Raw genomic sequence first — 27,265 nt, forward strand, 5'->3', positions numbered from 1 at the left:
ACCGCTGGATAAAATCACAAAGTTATAACACTTTATGTTGAGAGGTTTGGTACTGCCATCAATTGAGATAATCTTATTGAACAGGACATAAAAGAAATACAAATGATCATGCTGCAACTTACTTGATATACGTTTGTTCATCATTACACAAATTAAAACACACAAATAATTCCAGTTTGGCGGTTTATTAGAATAATAGGCTTCAAATATAATGCAAGCAACCAAGCTACACACTCAGATGCTGTACTACTGCAACTCCACCCTCGACCTGGAGATTGCTGTGGGATACTAAGAGAAAAGAGAACATTCACAACAACTCACGCATCATTTGACCAGGTGAAGCAAAGGAAAAACTATACACACTCTTTAATATGATTGCTATGACTATATCAACCTTGAGTGGATGTATGTTGATTATTTGTCAGCGGTCTTGCATCGACACAGTCTGACAACACCAACTCACAGCCAGCAACAGAGCAGATGAACACAACCCAGGCACACACATTTGAGACGAACATTCACCCTCTACAGACACTAAAGTAAGAAAATGCACTGAAATGACCTGCAGTTTAGCTTCACATACAATCGCACTTAGCTTTATCTATTCCGTGCTTCACTCAAAACTTTTGTAAATCCTTAACTGCTTAGTCTAAGACAGATTGGTGCCTTGCTGATTACTGTAGAGGATTTTACGATTGAAGCAGCTGGTAGACATTTTCTGAAACGTCTGCAGTGTAGCTTGTAATATGCTAGTGCTGAGGAAAGTTTACTGCATGCTTTCTTTCACAAGTGGGAGAGAAAGGGAGGGCTGAGGTAGAGGAGAGAAGCTAAAGGCAAAAGAAGGTGAGAAATAAATAAGGTTTTCTGTTCCACAAATTGGATGTATAGTCAGGTTGTTCAAAGGCACTTGGAACATGAGGAAAAGGTTAAAAACAAAAATAAGGTGAAACAGAGCATGCAAAAAATAGTTTGGTTTCAGGTAAAACTTGCAGTTGTGTTTTTGTAAGTCTTAACATAAGGCGAGTTAGGAAAAAAAGTCCTTAACATATTAAAGGAAATAAAAATAGCCTATTTTCCCAGGTAAAATACTTCATGTTGGCAATTAAAATTATATTGATTAAAATGACAAAAAAGGCATCTCAAGCAGCCGTATAAAAGTGATGCATAGCCTTCAGAGCAAAAATATTCTAGTCAGTGGTTCAACAAGCACAAAACCCTTCATATTATTACACCTCACACTTTTTGTTTTGTTGGTGGAACTACAGTTTTGCAGTGGTATTACATCCTTATAACCAGCAGAGTGGTGTGTCACATCTGTGCAGTGCGGATAGTGGTTTCATTTCAGTACTCCAAACACTTTACCCCCTCTGTGGATCATCTAAAAACCCATTCAGCCTTCTGATGGGCTAGATTAAATTCTAGCATCATACTTAAAACCAATTAAAAGTACAGGATTCACATGTTTATATCAGGGCTGATTATCTGTGCAGAACCCACTGTAAGACTTTTCCTGACAGACTAAAGAGTAGGATCACCTGCCATATTTTGGCACAGATGCTCCACAATCTTAAAAATGAGGGTATTCATCTCACGATAAAGAAGTGTAGTGTGTTCTTTACAGTCAGTGGACTGAGGCCAATATGGCTAGAGAAAAAGGCTCCTGTATTCGTTCATTTGTGAGAACCACCCATAGTCTGTTCCCCCAACAGTTCCTTTATGCGCACAAGGCTAGTTATAAAAAAGGCATATATTTGTTGTGCATAAAATATTCAACTTTCTCGCCTCCATCGTCCATTTGTCTTCGTCAAGTGTACATCACTCCATCCTGATGAGTTTATGGAAAGTGTGGAGAACAACAGTGGTCTTTTAATAAAGGAAACCTGAAGCTCTGGACTAGGAGGTATCCCAGTGCTGAAATATTATGTCAGTGCTCTATTAAGAAAACAAAGAGCTATAATTAAAATGGTCTTTTCCTTCACGTTATGATCGGCGCAAAAACAGGAGCCATAGTTAAAGGATAGGTTCACACTTTTGAAGTCTCAAATAAAAACTGACATGCCCATATGTACAGCTGAACAATTTTGGTCGTTGTACTTGTTGCAAGATTGAGCAAAAATTCATGGTCCTTGTTCCCTGCATTTACAGTGAATTACATTTAACGGGAAGATTATATGATTATAATCTGTTGTGAGAGCATATTTATGGAGTTTATTTATGATGGACATCTGAGAGAATGAAATATGTAAGTGTAAATCACACTGAATTAAAAAATATAAGTATTATTTCTGTGTGTTGAGATGAAACTAAGAAGTGTATAAATGCACCCGTTTTCTGAGATAGTTGCTATTTATTTTTACTGCCTATACTTACTACTTGTTATTGTAATGCCTAGATTTCCTATAGGGATAATAAAATCCTCTATCCATTTAAAAAAAGAAAAATGATTTTGCGAGATCTCCAATATTTAAGATTGATACTAAATCAGACCAAATTAGAATATATTTTAGCACAGAACAAAAACGGTTGGTTTTGTCTCACCATCACTTTAAGACGGGCCATTATGCACAGTAGGAATAATTACAGCAACCAAAAATGCTTTCTATGTACTTATTGGCATGTGAGTATTTGATTAAGAAATAAAGTGTGAGGCTATCCTTGAAGTGGTCATCTGTGGATCATTTCAGGTTGAAGGCCAGCAGAGGTCGCTCCTCTCTCTTCTGCCAGGGACTCTTCTTCTCCTCCTCTCCATCATCCTGTGCTGCATCGTCATCAGGAGACACTGACAGCAGTACATGATCAGTCCTGAACGTCTCTCCCTCAGGTGTTGGCAGGGGTGGAGGAGAAGAAGGGGATGAAGAGGAAAGTGAGGGCGGTTCCTCTTGTATTTGTACCACCTCTTCTATTTTCCCCTCCTCACCCCCCAGATCTCCCCTCTGACCCTCTGCTTTGTCTGACAGGATGTGTGCCGTGTCACTGTCCTCTGGGCTGCATTTGGGCGTCTCTTCCTCGCTGCCGCCCCCGTCCAGATCATCCACATACACCAGCTGAGTGTAGGCCATGGCTGGTGCCGTGCTCTTCGACCTGTCTTTCGCAATCCCTCTTTCCTGCCATCCTACAACTCTCCCCCTGCGGCCCACTCTCAGCTCGTTCAGGTCCACGCCGGAGTCCAGGCTGGCATCGTTGCCCCGCCTACCACCGCTGCCAGTATCGTGTTGACCTCCTCCACCTGGCGAGCTGCTGTGGCACCCCGCCCGCTGGAGGTCAATGTAGGAGTGGCGAATAGCGTTGGAGCGTCCATCAAGCGAGACGAACCAGGCTCGTGGGTGAGGCAGAGGCTTCCCTCCCCTGAGCTCCATTAAAGTCTTTTCAGCCAACAACGTGTCCTCGCTGTTTATTTCCATCAGACCCGTTTCCCCAAGCGCTGCTGGGATGGACAGAGACTCCGACAGCCCCATACGTTCTCCACCGCCCTGTTTGGCGGGATGCGGGCCGAGGTCAGAGAGGGATTGCCCCAGTGGCTGCTGGGAATGTGAGGCATTCAGCTCAGCCTGGATGGTCTCCAAGTCACTCTGCTGGTCAGTCTGTAGTAGAAGTGCCTGACCGGACAGAGGGTGCTCCCCCGGCAGGCGCATGTAGTGAGCTGGGATCACCAGGGTGGGACGCACCCTCGGGTAGCCCTCCCCCCCACTCAGCAGGTCCACGGAGCCGCAGCAGAGCAGCTGGCCCGGCCTGGAGAGCAGGGGGGGGGTGGGGCGCTCTAGGTGGTCAACAGAGCGGGAGAGGAGGTAGTCAGGAGCTCTGCACTCACACACCTCCCCTCTACTGGGGGAGTGAGGGGGAGAGGAAGGGGAGATGAAGTCAACAATCCCGACACTGCTCAGCTGATTGGCAGACACCTGACCGTGATTGGCCGACGACAGTGCGTCTGAAACCGGGTTGCTGGACGAACAGGCGGAGGTGTATGATTGGCGGTAGCCTCTGTCTGTCCCACACGAGAGGGCGGACTTTAATTGGAACGTCTCGGCAGACTGCCGGTAGTCTCTGCTGCGCGGCGTCAGGTTGCCAAGAGAAGAGCCGTGGTGACTGTTGCCGAGCGAGGAGCGGCTGTGTTTGCTGTGATGGATTAGGCTGTGTTGACGATGATTGTCTTGTTGCTCATATGAGGACGGCTTCAGCATCGGTGTGGTCATGTCGGGCTCAGTCGCCGCAGAGACAAGTTCCAGCTGCGCCTAAAGACAAAACAATAATAGAGTAAGAAACTGTTTAAATATACTCACAGTAAAGACGTCATTTGACATTAGAGAAAGAAGGTGATTTTCAGAAGTGTAGCGGCCAAATTAACAAAATGGAAACCACAGATATTATATTTAGTTTTAGTAAAATACTGATATCATATTATTTATTCTTGATATTGCATTTTAAAGGGTTTCTCTTTTTGTGTGTCTTAGGATATATGTCACATTTAATTTATTTATACAGTATGTACTTTATATATACTATGATTGCTTTTTGGCAACAATGTTGATGGGTCATATTAAGACGAGGCCCTCAGATATTCCCTGACACAGTGAACAAGTACTTCCTTTGACATTCATTAGGACAGTGCAATTAAAACTTGTGAATAAAGCGTTCTCTGAGAGTCCTACAGACCTCGCTGCTGATGAGGTCCAGGTGGGACATGGAGGTGGCTTGATCCCTCTTACTGATGTCCAGACCAGAGGACATAGTGAGCTTGCGATGAGACCCTCGAGGCTTCAAACAACGTCTCCTGCACATCACAGAGACACAACAGAGGATATGATTCAATCATGGGAATTAGTTTAACTGAAAAAATTCGCCCCTGTGATGTTGACTTAAATTGGAAAATATAACTCCCTTAGGGCTAATATTTACAGTAGAGCAGTGGTACCAGAGTACTTGTGCAGTACTTGTTAACACCTTCTAGTGCAACCAAGACAGTTTATGTTACATGAACTGCTATAAACAACTTGGATTTATTTAGCACTTATATGATAACTGATGGATTGATAGATTCTGATACTTGCAGAGAGATGATGAACCCTTTAAAATGGCTCTTCAGCACATTTAGACTAAATGTTGACACTATGACAGTTTTTGACAATGGATGCTGAAGGCATGCAAAAGGTTGTTACGTAGCAAGAAGAATTTATATTCAAAATTGGCAGCAACAAAACAAACTCAATGTTTCGCTCTTTGATTTCTGATCGTTTTTAAGATAAACTTTATGACATATAGCTTTGGAAAGACTTTCACACACCTGCAGTAGTACAACAGGAGACAGAGCAGGCAGAGCAGGATGAGAGCCATGCCTCCCAGTATAGCCAACAGGAACACCGTGTGGTACGTGCTGATGTCCTTCGCAAACACTGGACCTGTTGGATAGACAAGAGGTCATACAGAAACTGATTTAATATCTAACAACTTTCATACCACTTTCACCGAAAGGTGGCAACAAAATGTTTTGGTATTTGCTAAAGGCAGAAAGAGTAGTTGGACTGTGCTCAAAGAGAAAGAAAATCCAGTCTGAGGTGTCCTTCTTTTATTGGGTCATAACTGATGATTGAGAAGGATTATGAATATATTTTTGGACGAGTCCTTACATTTATAGCGAATCCTACTCATTGTGCCTTTAGGACTATATCTTCACTCTACATGATGATGATCTGTGTGAAAGCAGTTTCTCACCTGAGTGTATTGGAGACATGGCGGCCACCCAGTATCCCAGCTGAGGAGCGATGTAAGTCAGACTGAGCTGGTTGCCCTCTCGCTGCACGTGACCCCAGCTGCTCTTTATCCAAGCACCTGCACACACACACACACACACAGGGCTTGAAATCAAGTTTCAGAATAATGATTCATACAGTATAAGAACCAGAGTTTCCGTTTACAGAGGGCATTAGGGACAAAGTGACAACTGACAAAGCCTGCAGCAAACTCTCATCTGATTAACCCAAACAGAAAAAGCAGGACTTTACTTAGCTAAATCTATGTATCTGTCAAGTTTAGTACTTTGTTTTTTTAAATAAATGGTTATTGAGGCAGAAGTAAACTCAATTAACAGCAGGGTTACGAAAAATGTAAAGTAGCACTCTCCAAGACCTTTTTTTAACCACATTAAACGCACTTAAATTACATTTTTCAAGCAATTATCAGCGGTGTTAAAAATAATTTTGAATATAAAATACATTTTAAATATCGCAACCTGGATAACAAGCATAACATTAGTGGGTTTTTTTTACACTCGATGCATCATGATGGTGCCTCATGCATGCAAAATGCAATGTTAAAACAATCTTACGTTTCTAAAATTCTCTGATCAGACAGCAGTCGGACACAAAACCTTTTTAAACAAACATTATTAAGTAGGGCTGCAAAAAAAAAAAAATCATTTGTCCTCCGGTTATTTTCCAGATAAAATGATTACTCGTTTGTACTATAGAATTGTTTTAATAAAATGACCATGCTTGTTTCTCAAAGTTGAACTAATTGTTGCAGCACTATTAAAAAGACTCGTCAATTATTCATTGTACCTATTTCACCTTCAAACATGCATTTAGAGGAGGCTGAAGGCAATGCTTTCTAAGACTTCTCAAGATCTTTTTAAAAAGCTCGATTCAAGCCCCGTAGTGTGAAAGAGAACAGTGTTTTGGTAGTACTGAACTCTCCCACAGGGAGGCAGCACACAGTCAGAAGCCTGTAGGAGCACAATAGCAGCTCCAGCAGTGACCAAAAACCCCACAACAAAGCCAGAGTCACTGATTAACTGAGTGTCAGTAAATCTGAACCAAGAGGAAACATTGAGTTGTGCCTACACACTTCTCCTTTGGGGCTCAAGGCTAACAGAGGGAGCCATATTGAGTCTTTGTTTATTCCCAGTTATACAACGTCATATAGTCAGGAAACTGCATCGATCTTCAGGAGGGAGAAAACAAAAAGGGTCAGAAGGGGAAATTCAATGTGGAAAGACAAAAATATAAAGGGCTTGGACAGGGGGAAATAACACTTCAAGGAGAGGAAACAAGAGCGGACAAAGAGGTGGAAAGGAAGGAGAGATAAGGGAAGAGGCACAAGAAACAGAGGAATGAGAGAGGCTGTGTGACTCAGCATCACACACACACACACACACACACACACACACACACACACACACACACACACAACACACACACACACACACACACACACACACACACACACACACACACACACACACACACACACACACACACACACACACACACACACACACACACACACACACACACACACACACACACACACACACACACACACACACACACACACACACACACACACACACACACACACACACACACACACACACACACACACACACACACACACACACACACACACACACACACACACACACACACACACACACACACACACACACACACACACACACACACACACACACACACACACACACACACACACACACACACACACACACACACACACACACACACACACACACACACACACACACACACACACACACACACACACACACACACACTTCCGTACCCAGCCCTGCCAGGATTCACCCTGGTTCTGTCTGATGTTTCCACAGGGGACTTCTCTCTCGCTCTCTCGCTCTCTCGCTCTCTCGCTCTCTCTCTCTCTCTATGTGTGTGCGAGTGGCCTGTTTAATAGCAACATTAAATGACTCTGTTCCCACGCTTCAATACAATACACTGCAGAGCGTCTGGCAACTGCTTAGACACAATGCAAACATTTATACTGTCCCTACAGCCTGTATATTACTCCTGCTTCTCGTCTATTCCTGCAAAGTCAACACGGCTGACGTAGGATCTTTTTGTTGCTCAGATAGCGGTCAGTTCATCTGAGTGAGGTGATTTGCATCCTCTCATGGTAAAGAGTGTCTGTTTATGAATGACAAATACACACAAACAATCCAGTGAACTTGATCTGTTTGTACATGACATACATTTGCCCTGCGCTCCCTCAATATAAAACAGGAGACATTGTCAGTTATACAAGACAAACAGGTTTGTGTGTGTGTGTTGTCCATGTGCCCACTTTGTAAACAAAACTGAGCTTCTTTGTGAAGGAGCTTTTATCAGCCTGGAGTATTTCTCCAAAAAGGTACCAGACGGATTTCAAAAGATCTTTCTTTGTGTTTTTTTCATCCCTGGTTCAACACACGAACATTCACACACAAACACACACTTAAGCGCACAGTGAAGAAACTCAATCAGGAGCTGGGCCTTTCTGTTGTGCAACTTATTTGGTGGGTTGCTAAGGAACATGAGATGAAGCCCGGAGAGGGTCCGGGGATGACTTCTGTTATGGAAATACTCGCAGCTACAGGCTCTGCGTAGGCTTCAAGTGTGTGTGTGTGTGTGTGTGTGTGTGTGTGTGTGTGTGTGTGTGTGTGTGTGTGTGTGTGTGTGTGTGTGTGTGTGTGTGTGTGTGTGTGTGTGTGTGTGTGTGTGTGTGTGTGTGTGTGTGTGTGTGTGTTGTGTGTTCTCTAAGCTCTTATCAAAGCCCTTTTTCATAAACTTTGAATGTGGCTACTCTAAGTACTTGAGTCTTGAGATCTATAAACTGTCACAAGAGCAAAGATGATCCAGATTTTCAACATTTGTTGGCCCAATAAAATGTTCCTTTCAGAAATATTTTCAGGGCTAATTGGAAAATGCTTGAATCATCACATGACAAGTGTTGGATGGACAAAGGCATCGCTCTTATTGAGAAGTGGCCTACTGTTCATGAAGTGGGAATCCACATGTGGATTGGAGGGGAACGCCTTAGTCTATTGAGCAACGGCATAATGCTTCTAGCAACTCTCTTTTAGTGCTCACCCCAAAAAGGGATTCACTTGTATTCATGTCACATATTCAAATAGCTTTTTTGTCCAATAGACAGACATGAGCCTGAAGCATTCATTTGTCCTGACCAATCTCAGAGCATTGTTCCCAGTTGCAGAGGGCAACATAAAATCTGGGAACCCCCTTTACACACTACAACTTACACACGCAGTTAGCTATTAGCAGCAGGGATGAGTACCGAGCCCCGGTATTAAAGGGGCCCCGGGGCTGAATTATTAAAGACCGTGGTACCGTTAAGCTCCGACGTTATCGGTCTTTTTATCGGTAATGGAGACATATGTATTATTGCTACATAAACATTATATTGCAGTTTTAGTTTCGCCAACTCCGTTTCTAATATGCAATAAGATTACAAAATGCGTCTATGATGTATTTTCGATCTTTCCAATCCAGACGAGACATCTCTCTCCCCCGTCTGTGTACGAGGGGGCGAGGCAGTTTACACACACGCGGCTGCTACATGCATGCAACACACACACACGGCAGAGATGGCGGAGAGAACTAAGCGCTCCAAGGTGTGGTTAAACTTTACCCGTCTCGATGTGGACAATGTTCGTTGCCAAAAGTGCAATAAAAGTTTAGCATTTAAGGGCGTTAACACGAGCAATTTGTCTAAACATCTTGCAAAAGTGCACCACATTCAGACGGAGAAATGCACCGTTTTCGACTGTCTTTCCACGAGTAACGTTTCCACGTCAGGTATGTTATGTATCCTTAATCTTCCTCCATAAGAACTGTTAGGCCTTTTGCAGCATACCTGTATGCCCCACCTGTGTTGCTCTGTACCACTGTATTTTTGCAGTAAATACTTGTTTTTTACAGTTCTGTAAGTACAAATTATTTACAATTTGTTTAGTTAATTTACCTTTTTTGTCTTTTTTAAAAGAACCGTTAAGAGTACCGTTAAAGGACCGGATCGATAAGCGGTATCGATAAAAGTAGTGGTACCATTAAAACCTTAACGATACCCATCCCTAATTAGCAGTGGCGAATTCAAAAGCTAAAAGATATTTCCCTTACTAGTTAATGCCAACAGGAGAGAGAATATTGGACACAAACACAACTGCTGAATGCTAATGTTGCCCTGCGTCTGTTGGATGTTTGAATAGTCAACTGTTTGCTAACAAGTTTGCCATACCAGGTTAGAAAGTGATGATTTGTCAGAGTTGGGACACTGCTGCCCAAAAGTGACCAAATTACTCAGTTATTGTGAGTTTTAAAAACTCACAAATGATCGATTTTTACATTTGCTACAGATTATTCCGTCTCACTACTAATCAAGTACAATATATCCTTTCCCTAGAAGAATTTGAATAGGTCCTGACAAGCACAAACACAATGTACAGTTGATCTGGAAATGTGAGCCTAATTTACACAGAGGAGGATGTTTTGTATTACAGACACATCTGACTCAACCAATGATCTAATCACTGTCTTCCAGATCAGCGTGTACAAGAAGAAAGGGCGTATCAGAGAGCGTGACGTCTGACTGAAGAGATTTAAGACTGCTGAAATAAATCAGTGGGTCCAGAGAGGCTTGAAGGGTCTCAGCTGTAGGAGAGCTGTTTGATGTTTATTATGCTCAGGTCAAGATTTAGCTGAGCTCCAGCAGATTAAACATCCACGGTCCAATCTTGTGATGTGTGGCAGTACTTGGGTTTTGATTTGCAGATTAATGTGGTGCCACAAGTTAGACTTTTTTTAATGACCTTATGAATACATTCATTTATCCCTCTGACACACAGAACTAAAAGTTGCCACCTGGCTGCACGTGGATTGTATTAAATCTCCTGCTCTGACCATTTTTATAAATCATTCAGGTAAGCACTGTAGAACAGAAAACGTAAGGTTTTGAGAGTAAATAACGAGCATTTTCAAGATAACAAAACCAAAAATGCCAAGACTATCTAAGCCTTTATAATCACATTTAAACATAACTATAAATTGCAAAAGATTAAGTTTACAATTTTTTTCATTTTACATTTTAAAATATGTTTTCTTATCATTATGAAACAGCAGACTATGTTTAAATTAATGCATTCCTAACTTTCTATAACCATTAATTAAGCATTTTGAAAGTTTTCATGATTTTGTATAAACCCCGCCTTTGAGTTAGAAAGTCAGAAAAGCTTTGTGTTCATGTAGGGACATACCGAAGCGCGGGTCGAATCTCCAAGCAGGGATGTGATCATTTTCCTTCAGGCCACTGTCGGCCGGCAGGGGGACGGACACCGTGATTGGCTCATTCACCTGCAGCTCCACTCCGTCGCTGGCCAATAAGTGCACAGAGATGGCTGCTACAGGAGTCAACTCAAACCTCTTCTCGTTCCCTGTGAGAGAAGCAGCAGAGCGTAAGAGAGAAAAATGCAGCGTAAAGGGAAAGTGAGTGGGAGTAAGGTGCACAGGAGGGGGGGGGGGGGCGGCAGAGAAAGGAGCAGACAGCAGGGGGGGGGGGAGTAACATGAAAAAGCGTAGATAAAGGAGAGTTGTCAGGGGAAAGACAGACAGGAAAGAAAACAAGGGAAAGACAGGAAAGAAAGGAAACAGGATGGAGAGTGAAAAAGCTGAGAGACTGAGGGTGGAGAGAGACGGCTTGTGATGCCTGGAGGGACAAGGTACGTGCAGTGGGGAGGGGGGGAGCTTTTGAGGGGTATTGAAGCTGAAGGACACACACATTCATACAACAAACACACACCAAGACGTGGATGCCTGAAAGCGTGCAGGCTTGTGTTAGACACACAGGGGTTATTGTGTTTCAGGAGGTCAGATAGAGAGGCCTCTCCAGGGTAGAGCCTCAGTGGTGTACCGCTGCTTCTCCTCTTCACTCCCCCACCCCCCCTCTGTCATCCATGCCTGACTCTCTTTAGTCCTATTTCTGCGGTCGAGTACGTTACCCTCCACCGGTTCGAGGCTCACCTGTGCCGTTGCCGCTGAGGACCTGCAGGTGGGGAAAGTGCTGGATGTGCGAGGGGGAGCAGGCCACGGTGAGTAGAGCTGTTAGGTTTGCGTAGGATGTGTCGGCGGGAAGACTCAGAGCTCTGCGCTGGAAATGAACACTGGGCTGATGCCTGAAACCTTGAGGAGCAACAGACAGAGAGGCGTCAGGAAAACATGGACATGTTGACTGAACACCAAGTGCATCAGTTAGGCTGTTTGTGATTTGCTATTGGAGACAAGTACATCAAGGAAATATAAACCGCAAGTTCTCCATCTACACTTAAGAATCAAAGGTTGTATCGGTCAAAAGCTCACTCAGTGTAGTATATGCATTATATATGTGCCAAAAAGGTCAGTATGCAATATGGATTAATGATTAGAACACTGGTAAACCTAATAATTAGAGAAATAAATCAAATGTGCGGATGTACTTTAAAGAAAATGCAAAAGGCCAGAATCATTGTGAGTATAAATTATATAAAACAAAGAACAACAAAACTTTATAGAGGGTTTCTGATTTTAATTCAATGGAGAAAGTCAGGAGGTTGTTCTCCTGACAGAATCAGTCCATCTTGCACAGTGATGTTTTACAAGGCAATTTTCTACTCCTTGTCTTGGCCTAATGCCTTTTTATAAATTCGGCCATGAAATTAGGCTTAATGGAGGCAACTGTGGATCAATACAGAAGAGATAATGCCTTGCTCGACTGTTCTTTCAGCAGCGTGATGCTTCCTTCTGATATTCTGCTGTGCAATTAATAGCTGCCTTTACACTTCTCCCTATCTAAACTCTGTCTTCCTTCAACACATTTTACATAAAGAGGAATAAACAGTGAAAACTGCATGTAGCCGGACTCAGCAAGGTGATGTCATTGTGGTCTGACTGTACCGAGTGCACATTCCTGAGCAGTGAGGCACACATCCAGCTGTATGAGGGCTCAATCTGTTTCTAGTCCACATACATTTTGGCTCTGCAGTATAACCATCATATTAAACGTTCATGCGTCTGTCTGAGTTCTTTAAGTTCAGGTGTGAATGTTATTTCTCTCCGAGTTATTTTTATTTCTCTCTGAGGATCTGTTTTTGTGAAAGGAAATGACCCCAGTTTCTGTTCTTTGTGTGTTCCCTTCCTCAACTCTCCTTGTTGTTTTTTTTCCCTCCACTTTCCTCTCACCTCATCTGTTCCTCCTTCTGTTGGACACTGCGCTGCCCATCCCCCTTTCTCCCTTATTCTCTCCAACTGCTCCACCCACAACTCCACTTTCCAGCACATACTGTATCATCCTCTTCCTCCTCTTGTTTATTCTCTGTCCTCGCGCCACATGCCAAGGTTTATCACTCCCCCGGGCAGACGAGTTCACATCATCGGGACAAACAAAGTGTGTCGGACAGAGGGCAGAAACTACAGTCCACTCAGGCACGTGCGGAGTGAACTCAGGAGGTTTACATGTTAATGGTGTCTGAGAAGTTTTTCTTTTAGCCAACACAGCTGACACGTAAAATTACTCCCTTGTCGGTCACAGACAGACAAAAGACCCCAGCAGACAAAGAGGCCATATTGATTTTGCCAGAGTGAGAAAGCCTTATCTAATATAATTACACACACCTTAACAAAGGGGCTGACTAACAAAGACAGACTCATGATTTATATCTGTGCTTGAGTGGAGAGAGGAGGGTCTTTTTTATTCAACAGTAGGCCATTTAATGCCTAGGCGGGGCTAATTATGTTCGGTTCTTTATATAGAACAAAGCTGTGAATTGAATCAGAGTTTATTTTCATTATTAAATATGGGTGAAAATCTGATTCTGACTCTTTTTGTTTACCCAAAATGACTTGCCGTAGGTGCATTGTCAGCAGCTTGATGCATGTAAACATAAAACATAATATAAGAATATATTTAGATATTTTGTTCGTCCTGTCTTGAATCTCAAGTATATAGCTAGTGGTGTACCAAACCTTATTTAGAGTGTACTAAAGTGATTAAAGGTGGGGTAGGTACGTTTGAGAAACCGGCTCGAGATCGCTAGAATTTGAAAATACACAACCGGAGAAAATCTGCCACTTCCTTACAGAGCCCCTCCTCCAACACACACGAACGCGCACATGACCAATGAGGGCACGAGATAAGTTTGTGCACAGATGGAAGGCTGACAGGCAGGTAGGCCATCCAGTTATTTTAGCCGGGCCGGCTAAAATGATTGGTCGTGCTTTTTACAGTATTACGGCTTCCACAGATTACATTTTTTTATGGATTTTTTGTCAAAGCACTTAAGATATTCATTGCTATCGGGATGTTAAGAGCATTCCATGGAATATAACAAAAAGTGTATCTCGAGCCGGTTTCTCAAACTTACCTACCCTACCTTTAATGTCTTAATGATAAACAACTTTGAATGCACAAAAATATTTAATTTGGCAAAAAAATGACATTGGAAGTTCATTTTTGATTGTAAAAAGCTGTCGGCAAAACATTCACACCTCAAAGTCCTTCTTAAAGCCGTTTAATCCCCTAAAGTTTGCCCAGCTTTCATGGAATTGTCGATTTTATAATATTAGTATTTCTGAGAATTAAAAGTCTTTTGGCCAATGTTTACATACTATGTAAGGAATTTAAGCTCAGTTCATCTGCAGAGACAGATGGACCAAAAGACCTTGAGAGGAATTGTTTTTGACACTGTGTGAAACATGTTTATACCAATCTGCTAAAAAAAAGTTTAGCTAAATACACACACACTGCGTTTACCTTGTACGCCTGAAACAATCTCTACAACATCCTCATACACCATCAGAGTCGCAGCTCTTTCTGGTAGCAGGTCCAGGCTGATGGAGGAAAATACTGAAACACAAATAAAAACCACACACCACATTTACACACAGAATACATCTACAATCAGATAAGAAGCAAATGGCAGCAATCTACCTGGCCACTTTACTGATCGCTATGACACAAAAACAAGTCATAAAAACATGTTAATACATTTTTAATGGTCCTGCTTTCATCCTGTCTGCTGTGCAGGACTCAAGTCTGACCCAAACTGCACTTCTCTCCTCTTCCTTCCTTCCTTCCTCTTTGCATTGTTCGGAGCTGGTAAGCGTGATAATCCAATTGGCCGCCGTTCCGTTGGCTCATAATATTAGCCCCCATCCAGTACGCCCCCATCCAACACACACACACACACACACACACACACACACACACACACACACACACACACACACACACACACACACACACACACACACACACACACACACACACCACACACACACACACACACACACACACACACACACACACACACACACACACACACACACACACACACACACACACACACACACACACACACACACACACACACACACACACACACACACACACACACACACACACACACACACACACACACACACACACACACACACACACACACACACACACACACACACACACACACACACACACACACACACACACACACACAGTGTGGTAAGTGTGTGTGTGTGTTAGTGAAAGGAAAGCTTAAGCTGCCCCCTTGCTGGGTTTTGGCATCTATTGTAATAAATTAGTAATGGAGCACTCCACTCGTCATTGGCTCTCACACCTGGCACACACTCACACTATTTATATTTCACACTAACATACATACACACTTTGAGCTAGCTGGCAGCACACAATGAAATCAATAACCTGCAAGCCAACACTCCCTACATTCATGTGGCTGTCCTAATATCCACCCGGCATTTGTTCTAAAATATCTCTTTATCATACACACACACACACACACACACACACACACACACACACCTACCAGGTAATCTAGAAGGAGTCCAGGGCACAGAGTTTGGCACATATCCCTGTTTGGTTGCGGTGACGACCAGAGGTGTCCCAAGGCGGTAGGGGAAGCGCAGGTAGGTGTTGCCATCAGTTGACGAGGTTTCCGTGGTTACAGCAGTGTGGTTGGCGAAGAGATGCACGGCGGCTCCTCCGAGGGGCTGGTGAGTGCTGGCATCGCTCAGGTGAACCTTCAGAGTCACCTCTGCGAACGAAAAGAGCGTCACTGAGCCGTGTGTATATCGATGTGTTAGTGTGACTGCAGAGAGAAGTGATATGCAACACAGCGGTGCGTTATAATTACTGCAGTCATCTGTCTAACCAGGTCTGTTTCAGTGCCAGGCCCTTTGATGGCGTTCCACATCCCAACCAATCACAAAGGGACAGCCTTCGGACCATTTCCTGGATTCTAGCCAACGACACTTCCCCTCTAAAACAATGGACTATTTCCTTCTCTCAAAGAAGCCTTAAACCAGAGGGAAAAAACAACTATATGTATATTTATAATAACCATCTCTAATGGGGGAATAAAAGGCTGGACACAGCCTGTTGACCGATGAAAGGCTCACACTGAAGGCGTCTATAAATTGAGGGATATCAACAATAACAAGTTCAATTCTTCCAATCCTGTGTCCGACTGTTTTCTTTTTATAGACACATTTGATAGATTCATTGAGAAATGTATCCGTATAATATATCATTTTAAATAATGTCAATTCTGCCCTAGGTAACAAAACATGCAAAAAAAGGTGTCTTCAACACATAACCCTTATCTGCTCTTTATATTTAAGCAAAACAAGAAAAAGGTTATTGCCCTGGTGTCTGGTGCTTTCATGCATCTCAAAATATCAAAAGAGGAGGAGGAGTTTTGTGACTGCAGAAGACGCTGTTGCATGGATGTTACTTTGTATCAGTGGTTGTTGTTATAAATGTTAGAACTAAATGATTAATGCATGCATGTGTAGACCACTTTAATGTGTTTTAAGTGGTTCTCATTTACATGTTTCTCTATATACTGCTGGGTATCTTGTGAATTCCTTCATAAAGTCTCAACCGAACCAATTAAAGTACATCATCATTCATTTAGCTAATATAACATTTGTTCTTCTTGTATTGGAGTACAAGTACTATGCGGCATTAAATTAAATATTTAAGTAAAGTACATCTCAGTATCTCAACATTGTAGAGGCGCCTATAGTACCTAGTTACTTTATACCAATGCAAAACATGGCATACAGACATCCATTTACTCCTCTGCAGAGGCAGGTCAAACATTGTGATGTTTATTATACCACAAGCGGAAAACAAACACAAGGATAATTTCAGCTTTATGTCCCAAAAGTATGATAAAAACAAACTTGGTACAAAAACACTATCATTTAAAACTCCACACACACCATTGCTCTCGCTCTGCCTTTACACACACGACAGCCTCAGCCCTGTTTGATCATTGGCTGCTGGTTGACCCATGGTGACCTTTCAATTAAGGCTGAAAGGGTTTCTCCCTCCTTCACCTAAACATGCCCACCTCCCCCATCTTCAATGCGACTGAATTTCATCTTTCTTGTTGCGACCCCACCCTCCGCGACACACACTAAACAAAATACATACCCCTGGCTAGACTGATCCCCCTCCCCCCGCTCAGGGATCCTGCGGTCAGTGAAGAACCCTCTCTTACAATATCTGGTGAGGGTTCAGCCCGAGTGCAGCTTGGCTCCACCTAAAAACAGAGCGCTGCCCCAAATAATACCTTTGCATGGATGGAAGTGAGGAGGTTTGGCAGAGCAACGAGTCATTTCCAAACCATACACATCATTACCCAGAGAGGCTTGGTGTGAAGATGTGCTCTGTGGCTGCTTTCTGACCCCTCACTTCATTCCTCCCTGTTATTACATTTGCAGTGTCACAACTAGAGGACAATAAAACAAAAAGATGTCTGACAGTCAGACACTACCCATTGCATTAAGATTTCATGTGTGTATTGGAGAGATCATGACCTCACTTCCTCTCCCACTCCCAGTGATATGTGGTTAGGGGTACCAGCTGTGCTCACTTTAAAAAGAAACTCCCCTGGGTGACTCCAGATTGACAAATGCAACAGTCCCCCTCCCATTCCTTATCCAATAAATCACTACTGTGGTGACATCATTGTTAAACAAGCTAGGAGTCTCCTCTCTGCTCCGACACACAGGAGTGAAGATGTTCGGCCTGAAGTCTGACAGAAGACCCCGATTTTGTAGCTAAACCAGCACTTTTGCAACGGCTTAATGCTTTATTGAGTCCTCATCCGAGTGTGTTGAGTACCATATGGAGTACAAAGGCATCAAACAGAGTTTTGCCTGACCAACGCTGCGATCTCAAACCAATTATCCCAGGCAGCAGCAGCCAAAGCAGCGGGGTGTTTGTGTGTGTTTGTGTCCGAGTAGACAGAGATGAACCTGAGAGGAGAAAACGGAGAGGACAGACTGAGTGTGTGTATGTTTTTCAGCCTTCTACAGCTTGATTTAATGGGTGTTAATCAGAAGTTACAGGGAGGCGAAGCATTTCTAGACCACCATGATCAACTGGAAATGTATGGTATGGTTGGCATCCATTGGGTGTGTAAGGGGGTTTGGTGCTCTTTCAAGAAGAGAGGGGGGGGGGGGAAGCAGATGCTTTCTGTACATGAGTCTGAGTGAAGAGCTTGCTTGTACACAACACCAAGAACAACACAATTGCATCTCATTAGAAATGGTTATAAATCACAAGGAACCGGAGCTCAAAGTTATGTCAATGATAAAAGACAGACATATATTTTGTTTAGAATGACCAAACAAACCAAAATGTGAATGACTTAAAAGTTAATCAAGCTTCTACTGAATACACTGAAACTTGCCACTGATCTAAACAGAGACAATAATCTTCCTCAATTCTAATACATCAAAAAAAGAATTTCTTTCATGTTTTTTTGTACACAGGGTTGACTGGCACTCTTCTAATAAGTTCATCTCAATATGAATCTACTTTTGCAATGATTTAATGGATCCATTTAAAAAAAAAAAAATACTCAATAACGTGGAATTGGTTTGGTTAGAAGATCAAATCTTAAATAAACCACAGTAAAATATAATCAGTGTGAGAAGAAGGTGACAGAAAACTTTTTGTATCATCTCATGCAGAAGCACATGGTTGAGTGCGAGAGGGAACAGAAATCATGTGACAATAAAGTCAAGTTGTTTAAATAATGAAGTGGTAAAAGTTAAGTATGTCACTTTAACTTCAAGTTCCAACAACTGTTGATTGTGTTTATGGATGTTAAACTTGTTCAACCTCAGCAAGAGCTGAAGAAATGTATTCACCATCTGATTTTCAGTGTGGTGAGCTATGGTTTAAAGTAGAGAAAGCCTTTTACAATGTTAAAGGAAGGATAACGTGTGAATCATTGACAGCGACAAAACATAAAAACATGTCACAAAAAGCAACATGGTAAAACACAGACACAACCGAACACACTCCAATCTGTTGAAGTTATGCTCTTAGGCATAATAAATAAACAAAAGGGCTATCAATAGGTTTTCAGCCTGCTATTTTCCCTCATCTGGATTACAAGTGAGATTAGATGGCAAAGGTTGATCCCATTAGCTCAGCAGGGGACGAAGACATAGGTTACATCACCGTGTCTCAGACAGGAGACCAGATGCACTCTCTTCATCTTACGAGAGTAAATATTCCCGTCTACATACTGCACGGTTAATGGTTCTGCTCTTGAGCTCACAAGGTTGTTGTTGTCCCTAAATACTATGCTTTCTCATGACCTGATGTATCCTCACCATCTGGATCTGCTGTTAGCACTTAAACCAGCATCTTGTGATTAAAATCAAGCTTGGCAAGCTGGTGACAATATGATCGGATTGGTCTACTTCCTGGCAGCCCTTGTCCAGCTTCAGCAAATGTTTGTCTGCTGGAGATGCAATGCCATGCCTATTATGGGCGGCAGTAATGCGAGTGAGATCTATATCTGCGGGAAGATTGTCTGTCTGGCTCCACTCATCCATGTTGTCTGCTGGACAGAGCAGAAGAAGTCCTCAGTATCGAACTGAACATAACCTCCCCCGGGACAACTGAAGGTCAATCTGAGGCAAAGTGAACACCAGAGAGAGGGAGCAAGAAAGAGAAAAACATAGCGAAGAGGGAGGCCCGGGACAGACTACACCTTGTTCTCTATCAGAGCTTGTTGCTGTGAAATTAGCCAATTTTCAGGACACATAAAGTACCGAATGACAACCATTAAAAGCAGAACTACTTCAAAAACTTCTAAACTTATCTAAAATGATCAAATATCAGAAACTAACTAAATCATTTTGTTGGAAATCAGAGCTTGTTTTGCTTTTTTAAACCTCTGACTGATCTACAGCATTAGTTACTGAGTGTTTAATTTCATACATAGTTGTAGAGAGAGGACTGAATGTAGGCCAGCCAAAAATGTAAGCAAAACAAATACGATGTGTGCAATGTGTGCGTGCTTGTACAAGAAAGTAAGAGATAAAAGTGACGGATCAAACAGATGTGGCTCCACTTTAGTAGTTATTATGACAGGAAAGCTTCTGAAGTAAATTACAGAATAAGATTAACAGATAATTGTGATTCATAATCCACTTTGATGAATGTGCTTACAGTTGAAGTGACAGGACAGACCCTGGATACACTGCAATGTGCAGACACAAAACTTTACCAGCTTATTTGATTCCAGTAGGTGCTATTGTGAATTTAATTCTTAATAGCTAAATCAATAATTATTCACATTAGGCAAAGACAAATAGCAACTCCCCACATTGGAAAAGCAAAAAAAAGTTGTTTGAAAGATTTGCTTTATTGTTTATTCAAAGATTAATCAATTATAAATATTGTTGATTACTTTCAGATAATCTACTAATTGCTTCAGCTCTAGGATTTTAGTTTTTTAAACTTCATTTTGTTTATAGGAAATGCCAATAATGTTTTATGTATTGTAGTTTTTAAAAGTTATTTATGTGCACGTTCTTGTACTTCTACTGCTGTACCACTTTATACCCAAGTGTGATATCAATACATTTGATCTTATCTGACAAGTAGCTAAAGTTAATAATTTGTAATTGATCAAACTATTGATCTACACGCTTTTTAATTACCGATTCTTCTGAAACCAAAAAAGCCACACATTACTTTTTGTATATGTTATTGAACTGACTAGCTTTGAGTTTAAGAATACTACTTTGACAAAAAATGAATCTGAATATATAGGGCTCTGGGTAAAGGGAAATCTTTTACTTTTTTTACAGAAAATAACTATCTAGCTCAAATGCTAAGTATAGAGACTGAGCGTATTGGTATTTCTATTTGCTGTTTGAAACCTGAACAAGGTAGATGGTGGCAGTCACCTTGTGGTTAAAAGCAAAACACAAAAACAACAAAAGAGCATTCACCTTCCACAAAATGCAAGGTTAAAACAGTTAAAGCCCCTAACCAGTGGTGTAATGCAGTGAAGTACTTTATTATGCTACTTTATACTTCTACTCTACTACAATTTGGAAGCGTATTTTGTATTTTTTACTCCACTACATTTATTTGACAGAATTAGTAAATAGTTAGTCTACAGATTCAGATAATTAGCTAAGACAGAATATATGTAATATATATATAAATAAACTATATAGGTTAAGATACGCCTTTAAAAGCATTCAAAACAATAATCCGATAATTTAATATGATTTTTTAAATGGGACATTTAGCACAATAAGTAGTTTTACTTTTGGTACTTAAAGTACATTTTGATGACAATACTGTTGTACTTTTACTGAAGTAAGATTTTGGTTGCAGGACTTTTAAGGCTGAAAGGGACTTCACTTTCACACTGTATCATTTTTACTTTTACTTGAGTACTTCTTACACCACTGCTCCTTTCATAATAATTGGTAATGTGGTCAAAGATAGTCCCCCTTCCCAGATAGACTTACAAAGAGAGTTTTCCAAAAAGCTAAAAATGACAAATCACAGCAGCTGGACTCCTTTGCTGCAGTATTTTGGACAATAAGGACTTGTATTTAGTCACTAGTCACTTAAAATTATTTTACACAATTGTGACTACAGTAGATTGATTTTCATGTTATCCAGGACACCAAACCAGGTTGGATAAAAACATTTCAGATAAGTTTTTAGGCTGTCTTTCTAGCACAAGCTAACTTGCTAATGCTAGCTAAGTTTAGGTCACATCAGCATCCGAGCTGGCTAGCGGCAGCATTAGCCACTTAAAAACATGAACTCCCTAGCTTATTATTAAGTACAAGATGTTTAAAACACTTTTCACCTTCTGTGGCGGGGTCCTCCGGTAATGTTTTAGCGGCAGCCCTGGAGACAAGGTATCCCAAAATGCAGAGCACAATCGCAGCGCCTCGTCTCCACTCCGCAGCCCGCATCGTTGCAGATGTGTGTAAAAAATTAAATAAAAAGTCAAAATCTTCTGTTTGTAAAAAACTCACTGCATACACACATCAGCGGACACTCGGTTTATTCCATAAAGGAGGCGACTCCCCATGTTTAGCAGCATCAGCATTCCTGGTTTTTCGCCTGTGAAGCCGTGTTTCCTCTGTGCCGCTGTGCATCCCCTGGTTTTTTGTTTTTTCATCGACGGGTCAGAGAGGAAGACAGCCCCATTGCTCTGAGCTCATGCCCAGTAAACAGCACCAACAGGCGGCTTCTTCCACACGCAGCACCGCTAACATCTGCGGAACAACAGCGCCACCTGTCAGCCAAACATAAGGTTAAACCATAGACTGGTTAAACACGAGAGGATATACTTTATTGATGCCAATCAATAAATCAGAATCAGAAACAGGTTTATTACCAGGTAAGTTTACACACGGAATTTGACTTGGTGTCGTGGTGCATACAAATAAGAATTAAAAACACAGGTAGAGAACTAGAAAAATATAAAAAATAATACAAAATATAGTCAAATATAACAGTATTTACACATAGAATGGAATAAGAAGGAATAACATATGGAATAAAATCGGCAGTAATACAAAATATATTTTTTATTTTGTATTATTACTGCCGATTTTTATTCCATATTTTATTCCTTCTTATTCCATTCTATTGCAATGTAAATACTGTTATATTTGACTATATTTTTACAGTATATATATTAAATAGACAATATACAAATTATGGAATTTTTTCATTATATATATATATATAACAAAAAGCGGTGAGCAGGGTTCAATAAAAACTGTATGTGCAGGTACCAGAGCGGGTATAAGTTGTGCGTGCATACACTGCAAATTGTAGTTGAATAATAATATCAAGTGTGTAAGTCAAAACATGCAAATAAGCTTTAGTCTTGTTAAAAACTGCCTATGTGGAATTTGTGCATACATTTGAACAGAAATCTGAACATTGGAGTAAGCCAGGTTCAATATTCATGTTTAACTTAGTTGACAATAGTAAAAAGGTTTTCTAACGAGGGAACTGTGGAAATATCTTTACTCCATTAATCAGAAAATATTCAAACAAAAAGAGATATAATTCATGCTATCGATGTGAACAAACCTGAGTATAAATAAGAATGACACTGGAGCCTTTGGTGTATAAGTGCAGCTAAAGTGGAGATTTCAAAATCCCAAAACAGACAAAATGTTGTAAAAGTACAAAATATAACTTTATGCATCAATTAATAATAATTAAAATGGAGTGTTAAAAACAATAACTTTAAAATCAATTTGTGTAAAAATACCAAAAAAGCCTGTATAATGTTGGTCCCGTCACAATGTGAATAAACTAATATTGCTAATAATATACCTTTTATAAATGTAAGTCTTCCAAGAAAGCTTTTACAATAACCTTGTTGATTATACCTCTATGACAAAGTTGGATGCAGCTATGTTAAAATATAATAAGTGTGAGAAAAAATCATGAATGAACAATGAAGATATTAATTCATAGTTTTATAATTAACTAGCTCACAGTCTGGTTTTATGTCAGAAAGGTATGAAACTAGTGCTGTATTTATTTACACAATGATATAGAGTGAAAATATTCAAACAGTGTTTAATTTACCTCTAATCCCTTTACTCATTAGTGTGTGTATTTATCAATATGCTACAAAACAGGCAGCCTCCCCTCCTGCCCCCTTTTAGACACCTTCAGCGCCACCTGCAGCCCAATATTAGGGATTTCTTAAAACTTGTGAAATTTGAAGAAAAAAAACCTGCCAGAGAAATATAGTAATACAAGATATATAATTATAGGTTAAGATCTCTAAATAAATACCTGTTTATGTAATTCACTCTGTCAGGTTGCATTCTTCTGCCTTTTCTGGGAGGCGTGTGGCGCAGTGGATAGAGCGTTGGTGTTCGGATCAAGGGAGCACAGGTTTAAACCCCACTGCAGTCAGCATGTCGTTGTGTCCCTGGGCAAGACACTTCACCCCAAATTGCTCCTGTGGGGATTGCCCACAGTATTGAGTATGTAAGTCGCTTTGGATAAAAGCGTCTAACAAGTAACATGTAATGTAATGTTTTCTTTTTTGGAAAACATCAAAGAAGGAATATACATTCCCTGTATGATACGAATAGAACATTTTGGACCCATTGTTAGTATGTCTATGAGTGAAGTAGTCATTTATCTCAACCACCTAGCCTTATTAGCAAAACAATGTTACCCATACAAATGATTTCAACGGTGTTGTGAATCACAGCATTATGTGATTTTATTATATCCAAGCTATTTGTACTGCTTATATACACTGTCATTCACCTATGCCACGTTTTGAGAACCTCCTCCCTGCCAAACAGGTTAGTCTGCTGTTTCCCGTCAACATTAAAATAACAAGGAACCTCTATAACCAGTGCTTCCTATAGCTTCCGAGTTCATTGATGCATGTTTAACCAAGGATTCAATTACAATCTTCCATTTCTTTATTTTGCACACAATCTCTTCATCTGAGAGTCGCAATGATGAAGACCTGCAGCCAAGACGTGAAGCGCTCAGCTCTCATACTCCTGATGATCAACAGCTTCTGTGCCTTTTCACAAAGTAAGAATGAGTTTCAGACTTATTACCTTTATGATATTGCTCACTTCTGTAGAGAATGCAAGAAAGACAGACACAAACCAAATGCTGTATTTATTCACAATTAGATGTCTATATCAATATTTCTGTAATTGTCCTCATTTCCCTTTCTGTTGTTTTTCAGTTCCTCATGAGACTATCTATGTTGTTGGCTGCTTTGAAAACGGGACATCTGAAGTACATTTTGAATTAGATTCTGAGGAGATGTTGTACATAGATTTTGACAAATCTGATATAGTTTACACTGTGCCCAGAATTTTTATGGATGATCCAAGCAAAATGTTTGATCATATGAATGTATTCACTAATGCTAATAAAAACAAGAAGCTGTGTGTAGCATTGCTTCAATACTTAAAAATTGAGGATAAAAATCCCCCAGAAGAAAAAGGTAAGTTAATCTCAACATTTGTCTCTGTGGTGACATGATTGTTTAGATTCTGGTGAAGGTTTTAAACTATCTTTTGACCCCTAAAGACCCCCCTGAGAGCGTCCTCTACCCTGCAGAAGAAGTTGAGTTTGGACGTGAAAACAGCCTCATCTGCTTTGTGAATAATTTCTACCCACCTGAGGTCAGAGTCATGTGGACCAGGAATGGTGTTCAGGTGTCAGAGGGGGTGTCACTCAGCCGATATTTCCCCAATAAAGATCAAACCTTCCACCAGTTTTCTACCCTGACGTTCACACCGAGGGAGGGGGACATTTACAGCTGCACTGTGGAGCACTCAGCCCTGGACATGCCTCAAACAACGATCTGGGGTGATGGCAATATCCAATGAAGCCACTTAAATATCAAAACAATACAATTATTTGTTGTAAACTACCTATATTTGTCTGTAATGACACATTTTTTCTCACGTTCCCGTGCAGAACCTGACATCAGTCATCGCAGTCTGGGAGCAGATGTTTACTGTGGAGTGGGCCTGACTCTGGGCATGTTGGGGGTCGCAGCCGGAACATTTTTAATGGTTAAGGGACACCATGGACACTAATTTCTCTGCTTTAGAGGGATAACACACATAAGATGATGATTGCACATACATTAAATACAAACAATAATCAAATGTATTGTCTTCCCAACCTAAATTTGGCTTTAAGAGATGTATACGTTTCAGGCCTGTTGTGTCTTATTCAAGAATGACTAAAATAAAGAGGTTAATTCTGGAAAATGTATAAAGCTAAAATAAAATGTCATTCACATGCACAAAGAAGCAATACAGTTTAATAGATATGGTATCATTTGCCAGATTATATTTCACTTTAGAGACAATGTTATTGTTGAAAAACAATACAGCAGTCTTCCTGTAAAAAACACACATGTTTAAATCATTAACAAATAATATAAAGGGTATGAGCAGTGGCTAACAGCTAACTTTAAATTGGTATATGTATATATGATGTTACTGAATGTCAACAAGTGGACTCCATTTATTCGTTAAATGGTCTGAATGAAGCTTTGAGTTTAAGTTCTTTATAATTCATTTATTGCCATCTTTGTAATTACATTGTTTATTAAAAACATTACCATGTAACATGCTGTCTGTAGAGTGCACTGCTATCTGTAACTTTGATATATGTTAAAATATTATTGAAGTTTAAATAACACGCCTACTTTTTAAAAATGTAATCAGGTAATCCTATTGAGATCTCTTTGTGAGCACCATGAATACAGAAGAAAAGTATGTGAAGTGATGTACTTGGGCTGTTTTGCAGAAAACCTTTTAAGTATTTAACATTTTGAAAATGTTTTTCTCTTTTTGTTGCTTTTGAGTGCCGCCCTATTACTCCATCGTCAAAAACAGACATGATGGTTGCCTGTAATCGTTGTTTCTTCAGTAAAAAACTATGTGAACTGTTACATTTCTCCAGTTTTATACTTCAGTACAACTTCAAGTACAACATTTCACAGGCAAATATTGTAATCTTGACTCCACTATATTTATCCAACAGCCTTGGTTAGTATTTACTATACGGTTACATTTCACCAACAAAAACAGTATTTAAGGAGTTTAAATTCTACTTCATAAAAGACCAAATCAAAATGTATTGGACTATAATTAATATAAAAATACAATAACAGTATATACATTAACATAATAGATTTCTTGGCCCATTCTCATGCATATCGGATACTTTTACCTTTGATTATTGAAGTACATTTTTCTTATGCTCAAGCAACATTTTATATGCAGGACTTGTAATGGCGGGGCTTTGTAGTGTTGTATTATCTGAACGTCTTCCACCACTGGCAAAAAGAGAAAATGTACCATATAAACACTTGTAAGTTTACAAAATATGAATGGATACTTTGTGCTTCCTGGTGTCTTCTTGGGAATTTAGAAACTCTGAGTATATTGTGAACTATGCTGTGTGTCCAGTACTCATAAAGATGCCACGCATGATAAAGTCGACTTTAGCTGTTTACATTCTAGATTAATTAAAGTGCTTTAAGAATGACTCTGTTCATATATAAGTGCTGAGATCAAACGATTTATATGAGAGTGACAAA

The 27,265-nt window shown here is 40.6% G+C and overlaps 2 protein-coding genes across 2 annotated transcripts; one reads left to right on the top strand and one right to left on the bottom strand.

Moving 5' to 3' along the window:
- Nucleotides 1–166: 166 nt before the first annotated feature.
- On the bottom strand, nt 167–22,386 carry fam171a1 (family with sequence similarity 171 member A1). The gene is made up of 9 exons (XM_034127753.1): nt 21,995–22,386; nt 15,650–15,877; nt 14,581–14,673; nt 11,817–11,975; nt 11,054–11,230; nt 5,707–5,823; nt 5,279–5,393; nt 4,651–4,768; nt 167–4,229 (listed from the first exon to the last, which is right to left on the bottom strand). Exons 1-9 carry the CDS (start codon nt 22,101–22,103, stop codon nt 2,676–2,678), a joined length of 2,670 nt encoding a protein of 889 aa, XP_033983644.1. The 5' UTR covers nt 22,104–22,386; the 3' UTR covers nt 167–2,675.
- A 2,123-nt stretch (nt 22,387–24,509) lies between these two features.
- Nucleotides 24,510–26,614, top strand: LOC117480270 (H-2 class II histocompatibility antigen, A-U alpha chain-like). The gene is made up of 4 exons (XM_034127540.1): nt 24,510–24,723; nt 24,884–25,147; nt 25,234–25,515; nt 25,627–26,614. The coding sequence occupies exons 1-4, from the start codon at nt 24,642–24,644 to the stop codon at nt 25,746–25,748; spliced, it is 750 nt and encodes a 249-aa protein (XP_033983431.1). The 5' UTR covers nt 24,510–24,641; the 3' UTR covers nt 25,749–26,614.
- The last annotated feature ends 651 nt before the right edge of the window (nt 26,615–27,265 follow it).

Source organism: Trematomus bernacchii, unplaced genomic scaffold (genome assembly GCF_902827165.1).
Source record: "Trematomus bernacchii unplaced genomic scaffold, fTreBer1.1, whole genome shotgun sequence".
Lineage (NCBI taxonomy): Eukaryota > Metazoa > Chordata > Actinopteri > Perciformes > Nototheniidae > Trematomus > Trematomus bernacchii.